This window comes from Ictidomys tridecemlineatus, unplaced genomic scaffold (genome assembly GCF_052094955.1).
Source record: "Ictidomys tridecemlineatus isolate mIctTri1 unplaced genomic scaffold, mIctTri1.hap1 Scaffold_527, whole genome shotgun sequence".
In the NCBI taxonomy this organism is placed as follows: Eukaryota; Metazoa; Chordata; class Mammalia; order Rodentia; family Sciuridae; genus Ictidomys; species Ictidomys tridecemlineatus.
Genome location: NW_027523469.1, coordinates 188,317 through 213,863, shown reverse-complemented (window position 1 = coordinate 213,863; position 25,547 = coordinate 188,317). Strand labels below are relative to the sequence as shown.

Sequence of the window (25,547 nt, the reverse complement as noted above, 5' to 3'; positions counted from 1 at the left end):
TTTTGCAGAAAGCAGTTTTGAAATCCCATGGTTTCTAGTCGAACATTTAAAATTTTCAAATCAAAAGTCTCTGTTTCCACTCATTTAAAATGAAGGAGCTGGTAATATTTAACTTTAAAGACTATATAGACTGAATGTATCAGTGAATGAAAAAAAGGAAATAATAGATACAACCTCAGCCTCAAGAATGCATGCCTGTAAACCTAATAATTGATGACAAGGCCAGGAATCTTGCTGAAATTTGCTAAAATAAGCTAGGAAGAATACACACACAAGATAACATTTCAATCACAAAATGGCTGATGCCAAATTCTAAAAAGTAGTTCCAATTTTAAACATTAATACATGTAACAAACTCTGTGTCAGGAAACCAAAATGCTTACAGTGACATTCCCTGAACACTTTAAAAAATGGTTTTTAACCTCTTTTTTAAAGTACCTTGATTTATTTTAGAAGCTAGTATATTCAAATAATCTGTTTACTCTTTTTTTAACTCCATATTTAATTCAATCCCCTCTCTCCAATTTTTTTTTACTTTCTGTGGAATATGGAAATCTCTCAAATGGTAGGTGATTAGCAAATGTTTACTAATGGAAAGAAATATATAATATATATTTTAAAATTTAAATGAAATATGTACCTCACTATAGTGATTCTGGCAGTAAAGAACCTTTTGTGTCATTTAATTTAACAATATCTCTCCCTAGGCTTTATGGAAAAGAGGGTTTGGAAATGAGAACACTAGATAGTCAGGAATAAAAACAGCATAATGATATACAATTATTTTATTTTGTAATTATGAATTATTATTATTATGAATCATCTCACATCTTATTCTCATTTCATCTCACTTTATGTTAATATTAACAGCCTATTGAGATTTTCTATTTTAGAGATGAGCATCTGGTTCTCATGTACTAATTAGCTTGCAGGTCATCTGAATGGAAAAGACACATTTTAATGCTCAAACGTCTTCTCACTTTTGTAAATCCCAAGCACAATGCCCTTTCTCCACTATCACTTTTCTTTTTTTAAATATTTTTTTTAGTTGTTGAACCTTTATTTTATTTATTTATATGTGGTACTGAGAATCGAACCCAGTGCCTCACCCGTAGGAAGTAAGTACTCGTCCACTAAGCCACAACTCCAGCCCCTCCAGTATCACTTTTATATGGCATTCTTAATTCTGAAAGCTATTCTACTGGGAACTAGTAAGATGCTGCCGGCAAAAGGCAATATTAAAACTACATTGTGTGACCAAAGAGCAGAGGCAAGTCAATGAAGAAAGGTGGAGTCTAAACAATGTGCGACAATGGAACATTTTTGTGCAGAAAAAGAAAATTTTATATATAAGCCAAAACTTATATACAAAAATAAACTCAAAACTGATCATAGACCTAAGTGCAAAACACATAATAATAAAACTTCTCGAACATAGCGTAGGAGAAACTCTAGGTAACCTTGGGTTTGACGATCACTTTCTCCATACAACGCAAAAAAGCATGATGTGTGAAGGGAAAACCAATAAGTTAGATGACATTAAAACTAAACAAACTTTATATCAGCAAAGATATAAAAATCTCTTTATGAAACATATATCCGATAATAGGATGTTATATCCAAGTTACAGGAAGGATTCTTAAAATTCAACAACCAGAAAACAAACAGCTCAGTTTCAAAAAATGGACAGACTATTGCAACAGATATTTCATTGCTGAAGCTATGGTGATGGAAAATAAGCATACAAAGAGATGTTGCAAATCATGTGTCATAGAGAACTATAAGTTCAAAAGAACAGATCAATATATAACTATTAAAATAGTGATTTCCCAAACCACCGTCAATACCAAATTTTGGTGAGAATGTGGAACAACCAAAAGTGTCATTTATTACTGGTGAGAATGTAAAATGGTAGAGCCACTTGGGAAGAAATTGGACAGTTTTCTTATGAAGCTAAATATCAGTTATTCATATGATCTAGCATTTGAACTCGGGAAAAGAATGTCAGATATATATCCATTTAAAAACAGTAGCAAAAGTTTAGCACAATATCAAAATATTTCACAGTAAGTTTTCATCCCTAAAGTTTGTTATATGAATCAGGACATTTCATAATCAACATTTCAAGGCCTGTACAGCTGGGATAAAATGTACTCTGTTATAATATTACTCACTGAAAAAAACAATACCATTTGTTTGCTCATTATTAACTCAGGGGCAGGCAAATACTTACTTTTCTATTAAAAAATGCTTGATAAAGTAAATTAAGTACATACAGGTTATTGAAAGGGTAAAGAATTTACTAGATGGGAAACTTAGCTTATAGAGGTGTCTTTTATATCTAGTGCAGGTGCCAGGAAAAACAAATGAGGAAAGTTTACTATTTTGTCATATATCAAATATATTCATCTTGTATGATTTTTATTAGCCTCTAAATTTTTCTTAATAAATTAAGAAAATAGAAAAAATTACTAAATGTATCCCAAAACATAACATGCCTAACCTGCTAAGGGCTTTTTAATAAAGCTGGATTTTATGTGGTTTGCTTTTTCTCTTTAGTTCTTATTACAATATCTACCATCACTACATTTTATTTAAGTACCTTGTTCTTTCTGTTTCCCATTCCTGCACTAGAAGAACCTGTTTTTTTTAAAAAAACAGGTGTTTTCAACAAGGGGAATGCTCCATTTCTGATGCTTTTAAAGAATGCATTGGAGCATACAGTTCATTTAAAGTATTTTAATAAGTGACTATTTTCCAAAGTCTTACTGGATCATAGTGTTAGAAGACATTATATAAAGGCTGGGCATGGTGGTAGACACCTGTAATCCAGCAGCTTAAGAGGCTGAGGCAAGAAGATCTCAAGTTTGAGGCTAGCCTCAAAAATTTAGCGAGGCCCTAAGCAACTTAGTGAAACCCTGCCTTAAAATGTAAAAAAAAAAAAAAAAAAAAAAAAGATTAAAAGGACTGGGGACATAGGGTTTAATCCTTATTACCTACAATTTTTTTAAAGGATATTATATAACTATGGATTTTAAATGTAAATTTGAGTTTAAAATCATAAAGAGAAATTATCAAACATCAGAAATATGAAAAGCTTTTTTTTTAATAAAAAGATTTCATTTTACTGTCTCACTTTATTGACATAGAAATTAAGATGTGGAGGGAGCTTAGATGCTTGTTGGATCACAGAACTTTTGTCCTAAAAGCCAATATCCTAAAAACCTTGTGTTACCCAAATATTCAGATGCTTAAGGCATCCAGACTAGGATGTAATATCCACAGAGCTTTAATTCTGTTTGCTTTTTTCAGTAGCCATATCACATTTGACTGATGCTGAAATTAATGTAAAAATATTCTTAGTCATTTTCTATATGGTTACTGTTAAAATAAGTTTTCTTTATTCTCTATTTTTACATTTGAACTTTTCTTTGGCAGAGGGATAGCCTTCAAATTGTAGATGTTACGGCCTCATAGTTATTTTTTTTAAGTGTCGTGTTCACAGAAAATACATATTTTAAAAATTAAAACAACTTAATCAAGGGCAAAAATCAATAAATAAATACATTTGGAAATAAATATCCTACCTATAAAAACCCGGTGGCACCTGCTGCACCAGGAAGCTCTTCTCCATGTCTTGGAGGATGTCATTCAGCATCCGAACACGGACAGGAGCTCTCTCCTTGGGATCATTAGCAGGTCGCATTTCATCTGACTGAAAGAGTTCAGCGCTCTCCCGAAGTCGTGATGCCATGGCTAGCAGGTGCTGAGCATTGGGATGATCACCTGTGGAAGATAAATGAGCCATCTCAGAAGAGACACACTCAAAGGAGCAAAGTCCACTTCTGCCATTGTGACTCTAAGTTGTAAACTAGGCAGACCACCCAAGAAGAAGTGTATTTTCTGTGACAGTTCACTTTTTTTCCTGTCACTTCATAAAAAGGAATGTAGGTGTTTGAATTTTGCCCATCAAAAGGAAAAGATTCCACATCAATTAAACTTTGATAATGTATTCATTTTGCCAAAAGTGTTGTCTAACCTAGTTTTCATAGTAATACTAAATTAAGTTTATTACTACCAGTCATAGTAGCAGTAAATAGGTACTGATTGTTTAGAGATTGCTATATTACAGACATTATCTTGAGCACTTACTTAATTATTTTATTTCATATTTACCAAACCTTGCATTGTCAATTCACCTTATTAGAACCTGAGAATGGATTAAGGTAAGCAAATTTCATAGGTCATCAAGTAAGGTAGTAACAGTCCACAATTAGAAACCCAGTTTTTCTGATTCAAGTATTTAGACTTACCATGGAATATTCTCTAATAAGAGAAAAATATAAAAAGAGTCATCTTCACTTCTGACAACATGAAATACATTACTATATGTCATTATATGTATGTGTACTCTTTTTTTTTTCTTTACTAGAGATTTTCTGTAATTTGACAGTGAAATAAATCTTTGAATTTAAAATGCATCAAAAACTATCTGGTGTAGTGTCAGTTTTGTTTTGATTTTCTTTTGAGAATTGTTTCTATTTCTTTTACTTGTTTTGCAAATTACTGAAAGTTCTTCTTATGCTAATGGTGGTTACAAGAGGTGCACAAAGTCACTCCTTTGAGAAAAGTAGCACTAGAACTGTAATGGACCCTGAACCCTAAATGAGACAGTCCACCAGACCTAAACTCCTTCTTCACCCTATACTATTTGAGTGAGATTGATAAAGTTACTGAGCCTCAGTGTCTTTAATTATAAAATGAAAGTAATGATAGAACCTACTTTATAGAATTGTTATGAAGATTCACTAATTAATAAATATAAAGGATTTTCCCTATGGGTAAGCAGTTCCCAGGTGATTTGTTTTGAGACATCCTTTAAAACTCTTTCTTTTGTCATATCATGACAGGGGCATTCCTTCATTCTCTTCCAGACATTCCACCACATCTCTTAGTTTTTAAGTGAAGCAAAAGGTGGTGTCATTCTCAGGAGACTCGGTACAAGTGACTCCAACAAGGTCAGTGCATCACAACAGAGGACTATTTCAAGGCAGGGTGATGAATGAATACAGACTGAAAAATCTAAATTGGCAGTCTGAGAGTGTGACAGTGAGACAGGCAGATGGAGGGATTTGAGGAGGTCTGATGTTGCCTTCATTAGGAAGAGTCCTGGATCAAAAGGACACATCATGTAAGTACGCTTTCCAAGTGAAATCCAAGAGATCACCAGCTCCCCAAACACTTCATGAAAATGCAGATCCCCAGGTCTGCTTAATCTTTCTAGGGGTAGAGCCTGGGAATCCCCATTTCAATATGTTACTCCAATTATGCACCTTAAAATTTAAGAAGCACTGCAGAAAAGTAATAATAAATTAAGAAAAGGAAAATAAGTTTAGAAGTAGTACTGATGCATGGAATAGGTGAATCATAGAATAACCAACCTCTAACAAAATAATCTTTATTATTTCTCATTTAAATTTAATGGGGACTGATTTACATGTCAATTTCTTTAGAGTCCAATGGAGTACTGACACTCAATAATTGCTTACTAAATAAATCTAATAAAGCATGTTTAGAAAAAGGCTAATGATAAAATAAAATTTTGTAAATATATAATCATTTTGTAAAGGATACAATGAGATACACAGGCAGTGGTATAAGGGTATAAGGAGCATTTTCAGAAAATATAATAATTGTTTTTATTATATATGCACAAACCTAGTAAAAGACTTTGGTAGAAGAAAAAAAGGATACTTGAAGCTAATATGTAGTTCCCTGTTTACTGAAATTAATATGAGTAAAGTCATTTGTAGGAGTCCACAAAGTTTTGGCCTTTGATATTCTTAAAATACATTTCACATTCATTATCTTGTTTGATTTTACAGCAAAACTTGAGGTTGCTGGAGCAAGTATTTTTATTCATTGTGCAAATGTAATCCCAAATATGTTGCTCAGACTTATTTTATAAAGATTTTTCTTAAGTTATAATGATTCACCAAAGTTAATATATAGCGAACTTAGAGGGAGTATCTGTACAAGGAATGCATAAGATGAATGACTCACATTCAGAGTACACTGGAATTGAAAGACTGAACAACAGAAAAAACAACTTCGACATCCTTGAGTGTCTTCCATTTAAGAAAGAAAAATCTGTTCTGATCTAACATACTCTACAGAATTGAAGGCATTACTACTGAATCAAGTGAGACAAATTGTACCATTCTACCTTATTTAGCTTTAAATGAATTTATCTTTCATGGTGGAGCAGATTTAGAAAATTCACAGCTTCAGGAAATAGCTAGTTCCACAAAGAACCCTGACATAGAAACCTGCCCCACACAGGTACAGTATGCATTGCTTCAAGGGTTCAAGGTTACAAATTAAAAAGCATCTCTGCTTTCCATGTACCCTCAATCATTCTGATATATATATATATATATATATATATATATATATATATATATATATATATATATATATAAATTCTCCACATAATTCCTAGTTACCATTTCTCTGGCAATAAGAGCTTGCTTTTTTTCCCCCTTTAAACAGGATCCAGAAAGAAATGCCCCCTTCTTCACTGGAGCCTTGGTGACCCAGAAGGACTGATCTTTTGTGCCCCTTGGGACCTGCAGTAGAATGTCCAATTTGCTGTCTGATGCACTGTCATTTCCCTGACACTGAAACTGTACCAGGCATTTCATTCAACCAACAAGTGATTGCACTGTGTACTTTTATCATAGCATCAAAGCATTTGCAATATTTTTATCCTCATTTGCCTTGTCTCTCTTGTTTTCTTGACTGAAAAGAATCACACATGGTCAGCAAATGTTTTGTCTTTGCATTTTCAGATGCTTGCATAATAACTGTTCTATGGTAGTTATTTATTAAAAATTTTGTTGATGGAATGTTGAGTTATAAGATAATGCCTTCTTTGAGATATATTATTATGTTAAACCATGTCCACAAAATCATTCAAGGGAGATGTTTGGTGCATCATGAGCAACAAGAAATACTATTTAATTTACTTTGGTTGCAACAAATCAATTGTTGGAAAAGAAAAGAAAGAAACTTAAAAGAGAAGAGGTAATTCAAGGTAATGAAAAGTTAAACTAAATTGAATTAAAATATTCCTTACAAATAAGCTGTAAAAACTAATATGTAAAATTTCACTTAAGGCATAGTGAATTTTGAAATCACAGAATTGAAGAGGCTATTAGAAGTTTAAGTTTAATAAAACAATAAGTCCATTCGACTAAAGAAATTGAACTGGAAACTAGAGATTTGTCCTAGATAGGGTTATTTTTAAGTTATATGTACGGATTCTAAACACCAAGCACTTAATGTTCAAAGACAGATAAAAAAGAGGCCAGTGAACATAATTTCTATCAGTGCAGTCTTGAATAAATTACTCAAATACTGTCCTTCAGTATGTTTGGGGAAAATGATCATTTCACTAAACACAGTAAAGGAGTGAATCTAGAGTGTTGAGATCATGAATTTACCTAAACATCAAACTTTTAAGACGAGCTCTTCAAAGTCCTAGGATTTTACCTACACTGAAGCATTGGAAAGAGGTTGTTTTATCTGTAAACAACAATATTCATATCTTACTTTCTTCCCTGAATCTTCACCCTTCTAGTGGATGGATCTAATTCTTACATAAAACTTTCCTCTCATAGCTTATTGTGGAGAGAATGGAGGTGGATATTATAAAAGAGACAATGGACACTGAGATGGATTTTGATATCTGAACAGGTCAACTCAGAAAAGACCTAAAGGTGTATTGGAGGAAACAAATCAGGGAATCCTCTGCCTTCCAGCCAACTTTTATGATTACTGCAGATCTTCCCCTCAAGACAGTGTGGTTCATGAGGCAGCCAGGTGCAGTAGGAAAGGCAGATTCAGGCCTGACCTAGGACTTACTAAATGTATACATCTGGCCAAGACACAATGTCTCTCTGAGGCTCAGTTTCTTAATTTATAAATTGGACTTAATCCCCAGCTCAGTTCTGAGCTAGAGTGAGGTGGAAATGTCACAATGCCAGAGCTTTGTAAAGTGACCTTGATAGTATAGCCTAGGTGCTTCCCTTGACTCAGAAGGTACTCCCAAAGTGTCTTTCAAGTGTAGATCAGCAACTTCCTATCCACATATGACTTCCAGATAAGGCCTTTACCTGCAGGGCTGACTGCATCCACTGAGTCACCCAGGTTCCCACCTGCCAGGGTCTGGGCCCTGCAGGCACCAACTCTCATCTGAAACACTTCACCGTGTGATGAGTTTCATTGGCATAAACTCCTGTGTATTATGTCTGTTTTACAACTTCTGACAAATTTATACCAGTCCTATTTTAAAGAGTGATTTTACTGTCTATTATTATGGTCTCTTCAGGGCTTTATACTCCAAAAGTTTTTTGGATTTTAGTTTATTTCTATTTCTCTATCTTTTGGTTCTATTTTGTGGCTGTAGTTTTAAAAACCCACTCAATTTCATTTTAAATTAAGAGTGAAATGTACTGGTCATACTCTAAAACTACATTTTTATATCAAACAAACACAGCCTTTTTCTTTAAAGTATTTCACAGTACCTATTCTTCTATGGATGAGCTTATCACAGTTTTAAAGGTGCTAACAATTGCACAATCACAGCTTAGACTTCACTGATTTATAGTGACAAGAAAAAGTATGATTTATGTTGCACATAATATGGTGGTTAAAAGCAGAATAGGAGATTATTTGGGGAGGAAAATGTATGTTATTTAATGTCATCTTCAAAATATCTTGTGGCATCACTAAAGAGAAGAGAAAAAATTGCCAATATGATTTCAGCCAGTGGAATCAACAGTCCTTCATTTTTCTACATTTTTCTATTCTTCATGCTGCCTTCTTTAGTATGAATCACACTGTATCACCTTGGCTGGTTACTAAACGATGTTATACAAGCAAAACTCAGGTAAAGCTAGAAATCTGTCAACTAGTGGAGTATTGATACTCATAGAATCTAACACTGATTTTATAATGCATGTATATACAGGATATTATATACAGAAGACAATGGATAATTTGGCTAAACAATACAATAGAAATGCTTTTTTGCAAAAATGCCAGATCAGCAGGTTTAGAAGAATTCAGGTAGCCACTTTCTTTTTAACAAAGTGACAAAAAATATTTATAAATTTTTAAGATTTTCCAATAATCTAGATGGCCCCAGCAAGTAAAAATTTAGCAAGATTTCAATATACTACATGACACGGGTTCTACCAGTCTGTCAGCCTGGTGCAGAAAGTGAAATTTGGGCTCTTTCTATCATTCATAGATGTCACTGTGATATATTTGTGATTAAATGATCTAGTTATTGGCTGCTTTAGAAGAATGAGCCAAAACATTCTTATGAATTACATTTATGTGTGGTTTATTCTTACCATTATCCTCCTGCAGCAGAAATCTGGAATTGTATGTTTAATAATATATGTGAGTTTAATTATGTATTGGCTAAACCAGGAAATAGAAAAAGACCAAAAAAAAAAAAAAAAGGAGCTAAAACAAAATTAATCACAATGAGGGCAAGGGTATTTATGTTCTATTACAAGCCAAGATAAAAAGTTTTTTTTTTGTTGTTGTTATTTTCTTGGTAGGGATCAAATCCAGGACCTTGTGCAAAAAATATTTTTTAATAGAAATAACTTTAAAAGTGTTGCCAGGGAGACAGCATACATAGAATAAAGAATTATGGTTCTATACTGTCATGGGCAAAGAAATTTATCCTAAAAATACATTTAGAGAGAAAAGTCATCAAACAACAGACCATTACTATAATGTAAGAGTACAAAAAATGAGAACTCACTAGCAGCTTTCAATCCCCATACTGTCACATGTAAGCAACTAAAAATGAAGAGCAAACTTGGGTGAGCATGTAAGTAAAGGATGACCACAAAGAGAAGCTGACTGTGAGACAGAAGATAAATAAAAGAAGTAGGTTCCAAGGAGAAGAAAAGGAACAGAGATATTAGAATAATAATTAAGGGATAGTATGTGATAAAAATATAAGAAATGGTGTTGAAGAAAAGCTTCCTTCTAGATGCAAATATAGACAATGTGGAGAAAAAACAGATTCTCTTACAGATCCAATAGTCTCAAGTCCTTTTTCTGAATTAGGTGTGGATTACCAACAAAGGCAATACAATTCTTAATAGAGCTGTACAGTTAGAATTCATACAAAATTATATTGAACATCAAGACTAAATTTGTTGTTAGAAATATTTTATCAGATTTCTTCATTAATCCAAGCAAGCAAGTTAAGATACCTCTCAGAGAATGCTTTGAACTCCTTGTGACCTAAAGGTCAGTTTTCAAAATGCCAATTCAGGTTCCAATGGCTACCCATCTAGCAGGATTCAGAATTCCCATGGGAACAAAGTCTTTCTTGGAGTTGCTTGGATTTCTAACAGAGTGCCTTGGGCTTCTTAGGGAGTTCAGAGCACGAGGTAAGCAGTGTACAGATCCCTCACTATCCATAGGACTGTGTAGAGTTGGAATTTGTGGTAATTAAAACCAAGATTGGAGACATGCAATTTGTATAGCACAGAACTTTGTTTTACCAGTTGGAAAATTCATTCTATATTACTCAAAAAGAAGATTAAATACAGTAGATATGTCTATATCACTTGTGATTGTAGGAGTTAACAGTGACACTTAAAAGTTGAAACTACAGACACAAAATGCTTCTCTTAGTGGTAGGATCACTTTGAAATACTGTCCCTTCTAAAATAAAGTTATGGGCATTAATGAACTATCAGAGATAATAAAAAAAGAAAAAATCAGATCAAATCAGCATTGTCAGTTATTCAAAGAACAAGAGGAAATGCTGCCAATAACTATTTTACATTTAGTGAGAGAATCAGGAGGTGGCAACAAGCCATAGAATTCAAAATTATGTTTCTTGCTAAGTCTTTGGCTTGCACTAAATAAATGTATACAGAGTTAGAAATCAAATAAAAATTTATTTTCCTTTATTTGGTCATATACATTTTTATAATAATGCTAAATAATTAAAATTCAGAAATTTGACAAAGAAAAATAGCAAATATTAAACAAAAAGCATCAGAACTCTACAGTTGTTATCTAAAGTGTTGCTTTATGCTTAAAAAGCAGATAAAGTGGGAAATAGTGAACTAAGATCACTTCTTAGTCTGCTTCAGGTTCCAGGATATGGTTATACTTTAATTTTTTCCTTGATGCCTCCCTCTGACCCCACAAACCAGTCCCAGTGCATTTTGGTGCAAACTTTTCTTTGTCACAAATATATCTGAAGTGTGTCAGTTACCTTTTCAGTTACTATTTGTGCTCTATCTTCATAAACCCATATAAATATTCATTTTATATTATGTGTTTGGCATTGACCAAATATTAGGAGCCAAGGTCACTCATCAAAATGAGCTTCCAAGAATGACACAATAAATCAACTCAAACAAATTATTCACTGGTAAATTATCCTTCTTTCGGGTGGTTGTGAGAACGGTGGAGAATGGTCTGCTGCTACTGTAAACTAGTGTAATAAATAAACAAGATGGCCGGTTGTCAAGGGCTAAAAATTACACTGTTGAAAATGCAATTGGGTTTCAGAGACCTTCATCCTTACACACTTTGCAGGAAGGAGAAACAGTATTTCATAGTTCAGCCCTTCAAGGTCACTTTTTTTTCCTACTGTAATTTACAACTTAAGACTAATCACTGCTAACTGTCATAACAAACTAAAAAATATATCAACAACTTAAGTTTGTATTAAGCAGTAAAATTATATTCCCGTTAACACAATATGAAAACTCTTTTTAGATAATGACATTATCTATCATTGTAGATAAAAATGAAATATTAATTTAGGTGTTGGTAAATCCTGTCCATTATTCACAATTAGTACTTTAAAGTATTCTATTTTAGAAACAAAGACATTACCATTATAATAAAAATAGAACAGGTGCCTACAATTTTAGAAACAAAGACATTACCATTATAATAAAAATAGAACAGGTGCCTACAATTTATCTAACATTTAAATAATGTTTGACCATGATAATTTTAATTCGGTAGTGATAAACTACAAAAATGTATCCTTTAAAGGGGATCAGCCATGGGACTTTGATCAAATATTCATTCATTTCCAGGACATGGTAAAAGGAATTTTTTGAACATATTATCTATTACATTTTGTTTTAGTGTGCTTTTATTTTTTAAGATGGGTGCACCTCAAAGACTGGCCACATTTTCTGAGTGAAAGTGACAGAGAGAGATTCAAGGAATTTCACATCAAAAGAAAACAAAACACAGAAGTAACCAAAGGAAGAGCTCTTCACCTGCAGCAGAAGCAGTCTGTTAAAACAGCAAGAAGCCAAAGGGCTCCTGCTCATCCAACCCAGAACGTGCATTTCAGGCAGAGCCTCATCTGTACAAAGCAGTGCCGGACCTGGGGAGGGAATCTTTGGAGAAAAACTGAAGTCTTGCTTTTTAATTTTGTCTTTTTCCTCCCATAATGACATGTTCTTGAATGTAACTACTGAAGAAAAGCTTATCAATGTGGCCTCTTCTCAGGATATTTACTTTTTTGTTTGAGTCAAAACCTGGCTTTTGTCTATTGACAATGTCCTCTCGGATCTCAATTTCTCCCATGCCCTTCCTATCATGGGCCCCTGGAGGATATTCTGAGTCATTTCTAAGTTACTGTTCATGCTCTAAAGAATTTAGTTCCTGACTCACAGTCGCTCCCTCTTCCACCACTTCTGTCTTAATTCTTGGCAATTTCAATGTCCATGTTGATGTATTCTGGTCTTCATTCATATTAGCCAGTTTAGCTTTCATGACCACTTGCCACATTTCCCATGGTCCCACGCTGGCCTGGATGCTATCATTGCCAATATCCATACTCTCCTTTTCCAGGGTCCCATTTGCTGACCACCCTTCCTATCTTTCTAGAATCAATTCTTTGAATTGCCCAAGACCTGATGTGGGCTCTTCTTCCCCCTCCTTGTTCTCACTCCTGCATAGACTCACTTTGTTCTACCGTGTTGTGATACATCACAAGAAACACTCCTTTGCATACAATCTCAGTTTGATCTAACTAGTTTACTATCCTTTTAGAAAAACCCTGGTCCTGGTTAAAGCTAAACCTCTTGGCTTTATGCCTATGATGGGTTTCAGGACACATTATCCCAAAGTTTGGCACCTTGACATTTGAGGAAATATCAAAAACAAGAAGTTCTCTCTGATCGTCTCCCACTACTTTCCCCTGAAGCAGGCCATAAAAGAATTCTCTGAACTTCCTATGAAGTAGGTTGTAAAACTTTCCAATCAAAGATGCCTTGCCTGTACCTGGAGGAAGAAACATTCTTTTCCTTGAAGAGACAGGAATTCAGAGAATAATCTGAACAAACAGATCAGATCATTGGTAACCACCCACCTCCATAGTTCATTATCATTAGGCCATAACCTTCTGTACTACAATCACCACGATCCTATACAACTGTCTATTTTTCATTAAAATTAGCTTAAAAATATAATCATTTCTCTCTTTCTTTGGACCTTCATTTCTGAAGGCTCTTCTGTCACATGAAATTTATATTAAATAAATCTGTTGGCTTTGTTCTTGTCAATCTGTCTTTCAACAACTATCAACATGGTGATGAGTTAAGAAAGAAATCTTTTATTCTTTACACCTTCATGTCCATCTGAAGGCTGGAAGAAATGTATACTTATGCTGAATTACATTTATGATTACAGATTTCTTTTTGCGATTTGTTTTGTTTTATTTTTGGTCCTGGGGATTGATTGCAAGGATACTTTACCAACAAGCAACATCCCTGCCAGGATTTTTAATTTTTTTGTATGGAGAGAGGGTTTCATTAAGTTTCTTAGGGCCTTGCTAAGTTGCTTAGGCTGGCCTCCAATGGATCATCCTCCTGCCTCAGCCTCCTGAACAGCTGAGATTACAGGTATGCTCTACCACAGCTGGCGATATATTTATTTAAATATCTATTTCTTCTGGACCCTTAGTGTGCCCAATAAACTTGTCACATTTTTATAGTTCTTTATTCTCCCACTCCCTTACAGAGCAATTTTACTGCTTTTTCAGACTATAGAGACTTAGCAAGAGCTGTCCCAAACCCATAAAACCATCTACAATAAGCTTTGTGTTTCTGCACATGGCTATGGATGTACTACTGTGTTCTTGCTTTGGGCTGAATGGTTATGTTCTCCCCGAGTTCATATGTTGAAATCCTAACTCCCAATCTTAAGAGGTTGGGTGTTTGGGACAATGATTTGATTATGAGGGAGGCTAGAACCCTCAAAAATAAGATTAATGCTCTTATAAGAGAAGCCAAAGACAGCTACCTCACCTCTTCTGCCAGGTGAGGTTATAGAGCAAAATGATACCTGTATTGCTTTGCCTTCATCTTGGACTTCCAGCCTCCAGAACTGAGTGATGACATTTCTGCTTTTATAATTTACCAAATCTAAGGGACTTTGTTATAGCACCCTAAAGGGACCAAGACAGTTCTTAATTGAGGCAAAGTCGTTTAAACTTATGCTTCCACTTTCAAGAAAATCAGTCCAGAAATTCTCCTTTTCTCTCTGGTTTGAACAAATTTTCCCTATCCACTGTAGCATTGTCATCAAAGGAAAAATCTGATAAAGTTTCTTTGCTCTATAATTCTTAATAATTACATCACTTGCATTCAGTTTATTCCTACCCATTCTCCATTGAATCCCTTTTATCAAGCTTTGCTTATACCATTACCACCACTACCCAAAACAACAAAAAGGCATGAAAATGTCTGTTTTTGCTGATACCCGCAGTGACCTCCAAATTGCTAAATACAGTAGTAAATTCTGTGTTCACATCATTTAGCCAATCAGTAGCATCTTCCATGGTCCATTACTCCCTGTTCTTCTTCTTCTTCTTCTTCTTCTTCTTCTTCTTCTTATTCTTCTTCTTCTTCTTCTTCTTCTTTTTTAATTTATGGGGCTTTGAGATTTCACATTCACTTTTTTTTTCTCTTATTCTTTGGTTATTCCTTCATGAGCTCCTCTGATTGCACCTCTTCTCCCAATTTCTAAATCCAAGCATTCCCCAGACATCTTAGACCTTCATTCAAATTCTTAACAACTCAGTTAGGACATCTCCCAAATTGACACTCCCCATTTGGATCTCTCCTTGGTACTCTGGATACAGCTGAGATAGGGATTTGGAGATAAAAGTAGAGAAACTGTCTCAAATGAAACATCCATAAAACTCTAAAATGCAGAAAACACCAAGAATCATTGAGTGGCAGGAAATGCCCATGACTGTTGCACTTTTGAGTAACCCAACCCACACCCTTTGTCTTCATCCTTAACCAATGTCTTTGCCTGCAAAAAATAAGAGGGCAATGTGCAAGCCCAGGAAAAACTGGCATGAAATTGTGTACTTCCACACTGAGTCCAACTTTAGTCCAGCCCCTAACACTCCGTACCAACTGGCTCTGTTTTCTCCCTCTAGGGATGGTCCACATTCTCCTTTGAATGTTCCCTTGCTTTCCTAAATAAATCTCTGTCCATGTCTCTGGCTTGTATGGAAATTCTTTTCCATCAGGGTATTCCAAGAACTCCCTGTTCCCTGAGCCAAGTTCCCCCTTATCTCCAGGAACTCATTGAACCTTTCTTCAAAGACATCTTTTCTCCTGTAACACAACTGCTAAGTTCTAGTGTAACATTAATTTTGAAAATGCAAGTTTGATCAAAAGATATTGATCGATATTAGGGCAAAATTTAAGCATAATGGTAATTTCAAATTTGCTCTTTTTTTAAAAAAATTCTGCCTCTTTTTTATATTACAGAAAACTATTTATATATGAATGTATGTTTCTCAGAAGTGGGAATTTTAATTGTTTTTTGGCTGTATTTAGCTTTTGTATTTTGTTTTAAGTTGGTTTTTATTTTATTAAATTAATAAATAAGGAATTCAAGAGATCCTGTGAAGTCCATAATGATTACATGAAAAAAAATCTGTAGATATTTTACTTTATGAAATAAAAGATCATAATTCATATGTTGAAAGTGGTCCTTAACCAAAAACAAAATTAATAATATAATTCTAATGATGAACAATAGGTCCTTTTTTGAGCTTCAGTATTAGCCTACTTTACCAAAAATGTTCACATAGCAATTATAATGTGAAATATTGGTCTAGTTATGGATTTTTAGAAATAAACTCAGTTGTTTAAAAATGATAGCATTTAGCATTTAAAATACTATTGCTAATACTTTTGTTTTTGCTGGCTTTATTGCTTTAACCTTTCTTAAATATAATTTTTCATGTCTTTGTTACTAAGATGTTATACATTTATCAAAGAAAATTTAGACTCAGAAAACAACTTTATCATTTATAATTCTATTATATTATAACATTTTGAAGTCTGCTCTTTGGGTATCCTTAACCTGCATAATAGCTACTCCTTTTTAGATGGACAGTATTTACATAATGTAAATAATGACCTCCTCTTTTTATTCTCTGAAAGCTTAAAGTATCATTTTGCAATTTTCTACAGGATGAAAAGGAAAACCAAAGAAAAAGCAATAAAATATATTCTTGCAGACATTTGGGCTCTATTATACCTGTTCTGTTCTTACTTTGCAAAATGTTATATGCATAGCTATCCAGTTTTTAAACCCAAAATATTCTAGACAGCAAATCTGAAGTATGGGAGATAGAGTTACTGCTATAGGTATCCACACTGGAGACTGTCAGATAAAAGCAGGAAAGAACACAACTACATGAAGACTGACTTAAGTATACAAAATGGAGAGCATGTTGAGGACCATGAGGGACACAAACAGACCTATGGCTCTATTGCTCCTGAGTCATAGTTGTTCAGCCACTTTAGTAAAGAATCTTTATGAACTATTGAAGGAAAAAATAATTGTTGGAGAATTTTCTGAGTAAAATGGCAATCCAGGTAGTTAAGGAAAAAATAAAAAGAACTAAATTTCTAGTTACTGGAAATCTCTGACTCTAGAATGATTTGTTTTTCAGAGATAACCACTTAAGCACTGTAGTTGGAATATTGGCTTTTGCATTGAGAAGTAGTTGTCTACAAATGACTCATTAAAGACCTAATAGGAAGATGTGTGATTCAAGACAAGAGTGAAATCTTTAATTATAATATTGCTCTTTGTTGTGTGGTTAATGAAGGGAAATAGGAACCTAATGGAAAGATTCATATACAGAAATAGAGGAAGTGAGAGTAATTATTAGGGTGGGGTCAGAATTCTGCAGAGAGATCCATATTCAAACATGAACGGACTAAATCGAGTCTGTGGAAATACTTCTCTGGTTGTCTCCTTATCATCTTTGACCAGAGACAACATTTCAGTCAAATGGAATGGGGCCCATACTCCATAGAAACCCAAAGGAGAAATTTCTGGGGCATCATTGTTTGGAATGACTGGGTGTTAGGCACAATGTTAAAAAAAAATAGATCAGATCTCTGAACTATATTATCTCATATGTAACTGGTAAATAATGACAGAAACAGAATTAGAAATCTCTTTGATTAAAGAAAGCAGGGAGACCAGGATTTAAACTCTTCTGTTCACACTGTGTACATCTCATTTGTGTTGACATATCAGTTAAAATTCTTCCAGGCCCTTCTCATGATAAGTCTCCATAGGAAGGGAGGGACATCATTGCCATAGCTAATGAGATAGTAGGTGACTTCATTTATTCCTTGTTGAAAATTAGTTGAATAATTTTTCATTTTCTAAAATTATTATAATTTAAAGAAAAATTACCTTTAAGGCTGTTTTGAACTTCTAAAGCTATATCAAGAGCATTAAAGGGCAGAACTGGTTCATTGGCAATTTGCAAAATCACTTCTCCTGAGAGCTGAAATGAAAAAGAAAAAGTAATTAGCATTTGGTAATTAAGAGTTTGCTTGTTTATTATTATTATTATTTCATGTATTTTATACATCTAGAGTATAAAAACACAGAAGGAAAAATAGAATTTAATAAAAATCTCTATTTTCTTAAACTCCCTTTTATATAAACATAACATTTTGTTCCTTTTCTTTTTGAGCTAAACTATTATGAAGTATCTCCTCTAGTTGAAGGAGCCATAACCAGGTTTAAAATATTTCCTTATACAATAGTTCAGATCACTATCACACGAACAGTTGAGATCCACAATCTGCTTATCAGACTAATTAAAACTCCAGACAGAATTAATGCTCAATTTATTTCATTTAAAATATAATTCAATATAAAGCATTCCTTTAATATTTTAGGAACTATTTTCCTTAATGTTTTACTCTTCCTAACCATGTTTCCAAATGTCAAAACCAATTCTATTTATATATTTTTTTCAGATCAGTATTTAAATTTTTAAAATGAATAAAATTTCAAACTGCATTTCCAAAGTTCATATCTCGAGTTCATGTACATGCATATTCTACCAACAACCCATCTGAACTTATATTTGAAAACCAACATAAGCACCACAGCTGAACCAGATCTGTTTAATAGACTCAACAAGTCATTTGTGCTCAAACACACATCTCAAAGGACTGCAAGGCTGGCAGCAAATGTCATTGTTCTCTCTCCCTCTCTCACATAACTGATATTTAATATTTACCTAGGCTTAAGAAATCTCCCTATATCTTTTAAAACTCTGAATCCAGCGCCCAGGGAATGACTTGTGTTGAGATTATTAATGCACTATGAAATGTGAGTAATGAATGAAGACATTGTGTTGTGAAACCACACAGGGAAATCAGCATACCACCTTGAGACAGTAAGGAACACATAGAAGATATAAACTTACAAGGAAAATAAAATTTTATAATTCAATATATATATATATATATATATATATATATATATATATTCAACAAGAACAAAATTTCATTTAACATTTAAAATTATATTTTTCAATTGTTCGTAAAATTCACATCGTGATAAAAATATAATTCAATTTGATTTGGGAAAATGTGTTTTCTAGAAACAAATGAAAGAAAGAAGCACCTTTGATCCACCTTCATTCCTTTGAGGTACGTTTCCCTGCAAATGTAGTAACCAGTACTTTCTCAATGACTGGGATGTCTTTGCAGAGTTTTCTCCCCAGCATAGTGATCACAAATATTCTGGGAAACTGCTGGCATGGATCATGCTGTGCTACAGGCAAGGAGAATTGTCTGCAATAGGTTGATATGAATCCTCTTTCTATTCCACCCACCCCATCCAAATTGTGTAAGGGACACTGATATTTGGAAATAAATTATTTGTAAAAAGAAATTTTTAAAGAAGATTAAGAAGCATTATGGTTTCCTTTTCCAATTTGCACTGGATAATAGAAACTACAGAACAGACAAGTTTTGTTTACACTTTTGGAATCTGAAAACCACACATTACAGAAGATTAAAATGAAAGAAGGCGGAAGGAGGAGAAAGGCGACCTTGTGTGCTGCTAGAGAGACTGACTTGTTTTGTTATTTTTTTTTAAATTCATTTGGCAGCTCCTATAGCTGGAATTTAAGCCAACCACCTTTCTATTTCTTTCAATAAGAACCTGGCAATAAAAAGTGGGACTTCCTAGGCACCTGGCCCATGATAAAATGCTTAGACTAAATCAGCCTATTTGCAGTTTCATAAGCACGAGGGAAATTTGTACAGCCCTGTCACCATGTGAGAAGAGATGAGCCAAGCTGCACACTTTCTTCACGCACTCTGGAATTCAGTATTTGTTGGGCACACCAGGGCAACTGCCCCTTATGTTTATGGAAGACCTTATTCTTTTCCAAGTGCTTTATACTTATCTCATTGCATTATGCTGACAGCCTTAGAGGCTGGTAATGGGAGAATCAATATCTTATGCTAAAAACACTGAGGTCAACAATGCAGGAGGCTGAAGCAGGAGGATTGTTGCAAGTTCAGGGCTGGCCTCAGCCACTTAACAAGACCCTAAGTGAAACCCCGTCTCAAAACAAAAATATAAAATGGGCTGTGGACAGAGCTCAGTAGAAACCCTGGGTTCAATCCCAAGTAAATAAATAAATTAATAGAAAAATAATAATAAAACAAAACCCAAATATTGATAATCAGAATTTACTGAGCATCTTCTAGATATATCCGGTGCTTTTCAAAAGTTTAGATATTTTCAAACATGATTCTTTAATTTTACAACAGCTCAGCAAGGCAAGCATTTTCCATTCATATCATAGAAAATAAAACTGAAGATTGTAAAGATTAGGTAACTTTCTCAAGTCATTCCCCAAGTCTGACTGATTTGAAGGTCTATGCTGTTGGCTTTGCTGTAGCATAAAATGTATAGTAGGATCCAGCAGAAGTCCCTCAGCTGGTTGTTTGTAAAAAACTACAACTACCATATTTCACCTCACAATCATTGCCACTACATAATTGTCGAATTCTGTTTTTTTTTCATTCAAACATTGGTTTATAACCTTTCATTATGTGGTTGTTGCATCCTATAATTCTGCATACGTGGTAAACAGAGCTGCAAAGTATTCACCAGTGGCACAAAATGGATGAGCATTTGTCTTCTCACTCACTGAAAGCACGATGCCAACAATTATCAGTTCATGCACATTGTCAGTAGCTTTCCAAAAGCCCACTTGCAGGGTTTATTCAGAGTGCTGCAGTATTAATGGCAAACACATCTTGTGTGAGTGGTGCAATGGACAGCACATCACACAATGAAACCAATGATAAGGAATGAAATGGGCCAAAGCAGTAGAGAATCTTCTAACAGAAGATAAAAGTTTCTAAGTTTATACTTAGCAACACTGTAGTACATTTTCTCAGTTTGACTATAATTCACAAATCAATAACATCTAATCTGTTACCATTTTCCCCCCAGGGTGGAAAAATGTTTGCTAATCACAGAGAAACAATGTATGTTGATTTGGATTATTCGATTTTAATGTATATTCATGGGAATTCTATGTATTCTAATCTCACAACAAAGACAATTTAGTAATAAAGATTTTCAAGTAATACTGGCACAGTTGTTTTCAAAAGCTTTACATATTGGTTGTCCCCCATTTTCTTGCAAAGCAATTTTCCATAATCATCTGCAATGATTATGTGGTTAAATACAGTGGATCTGGCTCCTTTACTGTTCTTTCTACTATACAACCATCTTTTCTAATATATATATATTATTTGTAATATTGGCCAGTATCTATACTATCTTATCTCAGCCCCTTAATGATTATGATATTTAGATCTCCATGTGTAGTATTTGAAATTTTCTTTTAAATACAGGTATGAGAAACTCAGTCTCTAATTCATATGTGAATGGAGGTGGGGGGGTGCTTTGAGAGGTCATGACAATTAGATCAGTTCCTGAGGATGGGTCCCCGTGATGAAATTAGTGATTGTAAGAGGAGAAAGAGACCCAGGCTTGCACCCTCTTCAGCTCTTTCACAATGTGATGGTGTGATGTCTTCCACCATGCTGTGACAGCAAAAAGGCCTTCACCAGGTGCTAGCACCTTGATATTGGACTTGGGCCTTCAGAACTGTGAGCTGAATAAGCTTCTACTGTTCATAAATTACCCAGTCTGCAATATTCTAATGACACAAAGTGGACTAAGACACTGCAGCACACTTCATCAGCAAAGAGTGATTCAAATTCTGTCAAATTCCATTATTATAACTTTACAAGGACAAACTATGCCTCATGACCCTGGTGTTCTTCCTTCTATACACCTCTTAGACCATTTTACTCCTGGTCAAAAGATGAAGAAAAAGTGAATTGGAAAGAAAAAAATTATTATGCAGAACAAAAATATTTTAAATTATAAAATAAATTAATGATCACCACATTGCAAAGGCATTCTTTTATTACTAAATAATATTGACCCTAGTGGTCTCATTGAGGTTGGGCAAGGTCTGATTGTCAAAAAAAATTATTAATTATACATCAAGTATTTTAGATTTTAAGGGTAATAATGGAAAATTATAGTTATCTCAAATAAAGTTTGCTTTTTCTCCAACCTGATACAATTTTAGTTGTATTTAAAGGTTCTTAAGAGTATTTTAGGAAAGTTTTACACAGGAAAGCTTCATTTTGGGTGAAAATATTATATACACTCACACATAGATGTAGCATACATTTTAGACTTTTTCTTAAATTTAGTAAAGAATAATAATAACCTCTTTCATTTTGCCCTATGGGATGTGCTTATTTATCTGACTCTGTCACAAATCTAGATCAGTTTGGAGGGGAAAAAAGATAAATCTTTATTTCATAAACTGTGAATATTTAGAAAATAGGGCTATTTTTCTACCCTTAATTATTTTAGCCCATTCCTCAGCATGGTGATTGTATTTGCAGTAAATGCTTCGAATGGATTTATTAGTCAAGGCACAAACAATGTAGTTGGATATAAATAGGTTCACTAAAGCAATAACAATACCAAGGCTCTATAATGTAATTTTTCTTTAGTTGCAGGCCAAGAAACTCATTGAACATTGTGTGGTTTGTTTCATTTTTGTAAATTCATAGTAAAGTAAGCAGAGTTCATATCTCATACATGAGCTGTAAGTTAAAACTATCATTGTGGGATTGTTTTTAAGCCCTCAGTGAAATTTAAAATGCAACAGAATCCTACTGCAGAAGTTGATGCTATGAGATAATCATTACACCTGTGTTATAGGTAGCATGAGAAAGACATTGAGAGAAACTGTATCACTAGGACATGGTGTGACATAATATGACAAAAAGTAGATAAATCATAAGCTTTTTTTTCTGAAACTTAAGTCCTCCATAATAATATATCATTTTATCCTCCTGCTATTGGCCTTTATGAACGTAAGAACGATAAGCAAGTTCTTTAGCAAGACCTCCATCAAAACCTTTCTGCAGAAAGACACCCTTGAGTTACTCACTGGCAACATCAGTTTATTCAGTTGCAGAAAGAATTTAGTAGCACAAAGTTATTAAATATGAAGCTTTTGTTTCCTACAAACAACAATGTTTTATTCTATCTTGAAGACATCAGGTAATTACACATCATATATGTGTTTTGGGCTCAGAAAGGTGGAGGGTAACAGAGGAGAAGTAGTCCACACTATGGGAGGAGAATGAGCAAAACCCTGGAGGTAGAAAGAAGCACAGACTTTTTATACAAACTTGAAGAATTCTTTTTTTGACTGGAGCATAGTTCTTGATTAGTGGGAAGGGAGCTGGCATCGGGAGTCAGAAAACTTGAACCTCAACCAGTGCATAGGGCCATGATTCAGTGATCTGCAGGGAGTCCTTTCCCTTCTCCTAAATTTCAGAGCAGCAGTATTATCTGATAAATTACGGTATGGTGAGAGTCTGCATAGCATGATTTTGTGGTGTATGGTGACCTTCAGGCTGTTACATTCATCCTGAAGTGGCCTGGTTCTGATTTATAGCCTCTTAATACTAGAAAACCCCCAATTTACCAACAAATACCTTGTAGACAACAAACTTCATGGCAGCCTTCCAGGAGCTGGGGGACTGGGGGTAATCTCCTTGAAGATAAGACCTTCCAGTTCTCATGATCCTTTTCCGAAGTTAGGGTATCAGTATAGGAGAGGTAGTAAAGATATTACTTCTGACATACCTGATGTATTTTCCCAGAAAAAGGAGAAATTATATAGTGTTACACAAAACCAGTACACACAAATCTAGGCACTCATAACATGGCTAAAATATAGCTTTAAGCCTTCCATTACCTCTCATCTAGAATGTTCCATAAACTTTCTAAATGATCTGACATTCTATATCTTACCAATTCTTCATAGTATAGCTAGAGTTATATATTCAAAATATATTTTGTGTGCACCCCTCTAAAGAATAGCCATATTTGTGTTACTTCCTTTCTGTTGCTTGCCCTTGACAGGAAAAGTAATGGAATCCGTATTGAACTTCAATGTCTATATTTGACAAAGTTTACTTAAACAAAAATTATTTGAAAGTTAAACTCTCTTAGAAAATGAAGGACTTATATAATCCTGATAACTACCAAATGGATACTTCTGAGAAAACTCACATCATGGAGTTTAATCAGCAAGATTCAAGTCACCCTGCTCCCTACCCTCAGCCCAAGAAGAACCACCATGTAAGAGCTGCATGTGGAAGTAGAGACATTCAGGCACCTGGAAGATATCTCCTGTTGTTGCCAGTGAGTAACTCAAGGGTATCTTTCTGCAGAAAGGTTTTGATGGAGGTCTTGCTAAAGAACTTGCTTATCTTGCTTACGTTCATAAAGGCCAATAGCAGGAGAAGAAAATGATATATTATTATGGAGGACTTAAGTTTCAGAAAAAAAAATGGTTTGAGACCCAACCCTTTCCCTCTTAAGATTTTGAAAATACTAGAATATTCTTGATGGACTGAGATAGACTTAAATAAGTTTCCTAGTAGCAGAGAATTTCAAAGTCATTGAAGAATTCCAAAAGCCTCTGAGATAGCAATTTATTTTAAGAAAGATTTTAACCCTAGAGATGTATATCAAATATTTGATTCCAAAACGTGGGGCTCTTCTTAGGAACTCCTTGTGACCTATCCTGTCTGGTCCTTAGATTCACCACAGGGAAAGTACATGAGACACTAAAGAACTATATTAGCAAACAGTGGTAAACTTAGAATCCAGCTGTTGAAATTGCATAGCTGTGGCTATCCCTAGAGGAGAAAGAGTTCTTTCCTCTCCAGTACCCTGAGGAATTATTTCAGTCCCTACAATGCTACCTGCTGTTGTCAAGGGCTGAGCAAGATTATTGGACACCTGTTTTGGGGCTGGTAACTCCTTTCACTACAGAATTGCTACAGCTGACAGACCATGTAGAGCCTGGCTGGATTCCTTAGGCTTGATGGGAAACAGATGGGTATAGAGCAAAAAAAAAAAAAAAAAAAAAAAGAGACACAAAGAAGCTATGACTCCCCAGAAATTTGACTTGATTATGAAAGAGATGGGCCTTTAATTTGTCCCATACACTGATAGAAGCAGATTTCCTATAAATATGCACTAACAACTGTCAATTCCAAGCCTTCAAGGAAGAAAATAGCCCCAACAATTGAGAAACCAACAGCCAGGGACACAAACTTCCAGATTTTTATTCTTCCTATTCTCTACTCTTGCTGAAAAAAACTTACCTCCTATGTTCTGAGCCTAAACTCTGAAGACACACCTGGAGATTACCATGAGTCTTAATTTGGGTTACCCCCAGAACAGACCTAGAGACAAAATTTGAATGTAAGTAGTTCACAAATAGGTGAGGATAGTAGAAAGAGGAGAGGTGAGAAAGGGAAGACAGGCAATAGAAGGCATCTTATCAAACCATCTTCCACCCTGGAAGACTGGAACCTAATCTTGCTAGAGAATACTGAAAATCCAGTATCAAAAAGGTGTGTGAGAATTTTCTTATCCAAAGGGCAAGGAAGCTGGGTATTGAGTCACTAAATCCTCATCAGCCAAGAGAGCAGGGCTGCTCCAAGGAGGTACTGAAAGTTACTCCTTCAGGATTATCC

The 25,547-nt window shown here is 34.5% G+C and overlaps 1 protein-coding gene across 1 annotated transcript in view; it reads right to left on the bottom strand.

Moving 5' to 3' along the window:
- The window catches only part of LOC144373922 (inactive N-acetylated-alpha-linked acidic dipeptidase-like protein 2), a 235,088-nt gene that overhangs the window by 27,878 nt on the left and 181,663 nt on the right, over positions 1-25,547 (bottom strand). Inside the window, exons 6-7 of the mRNA XM_078036896.1 lie at positions 17,821-17,914; positions 3,588-3,786 (exon numbers count right to left, since the gene is read on the bottom strand). Coding sequence (XP_077893022.1) covers positions 3,588-3,786; positions 17,821-17,914 — 293 coding nt within the window. The remainder of the gene's footprint in view (positions 1-3,587; positions 3,787-17,820; positions 17,915-25,547) is intronic.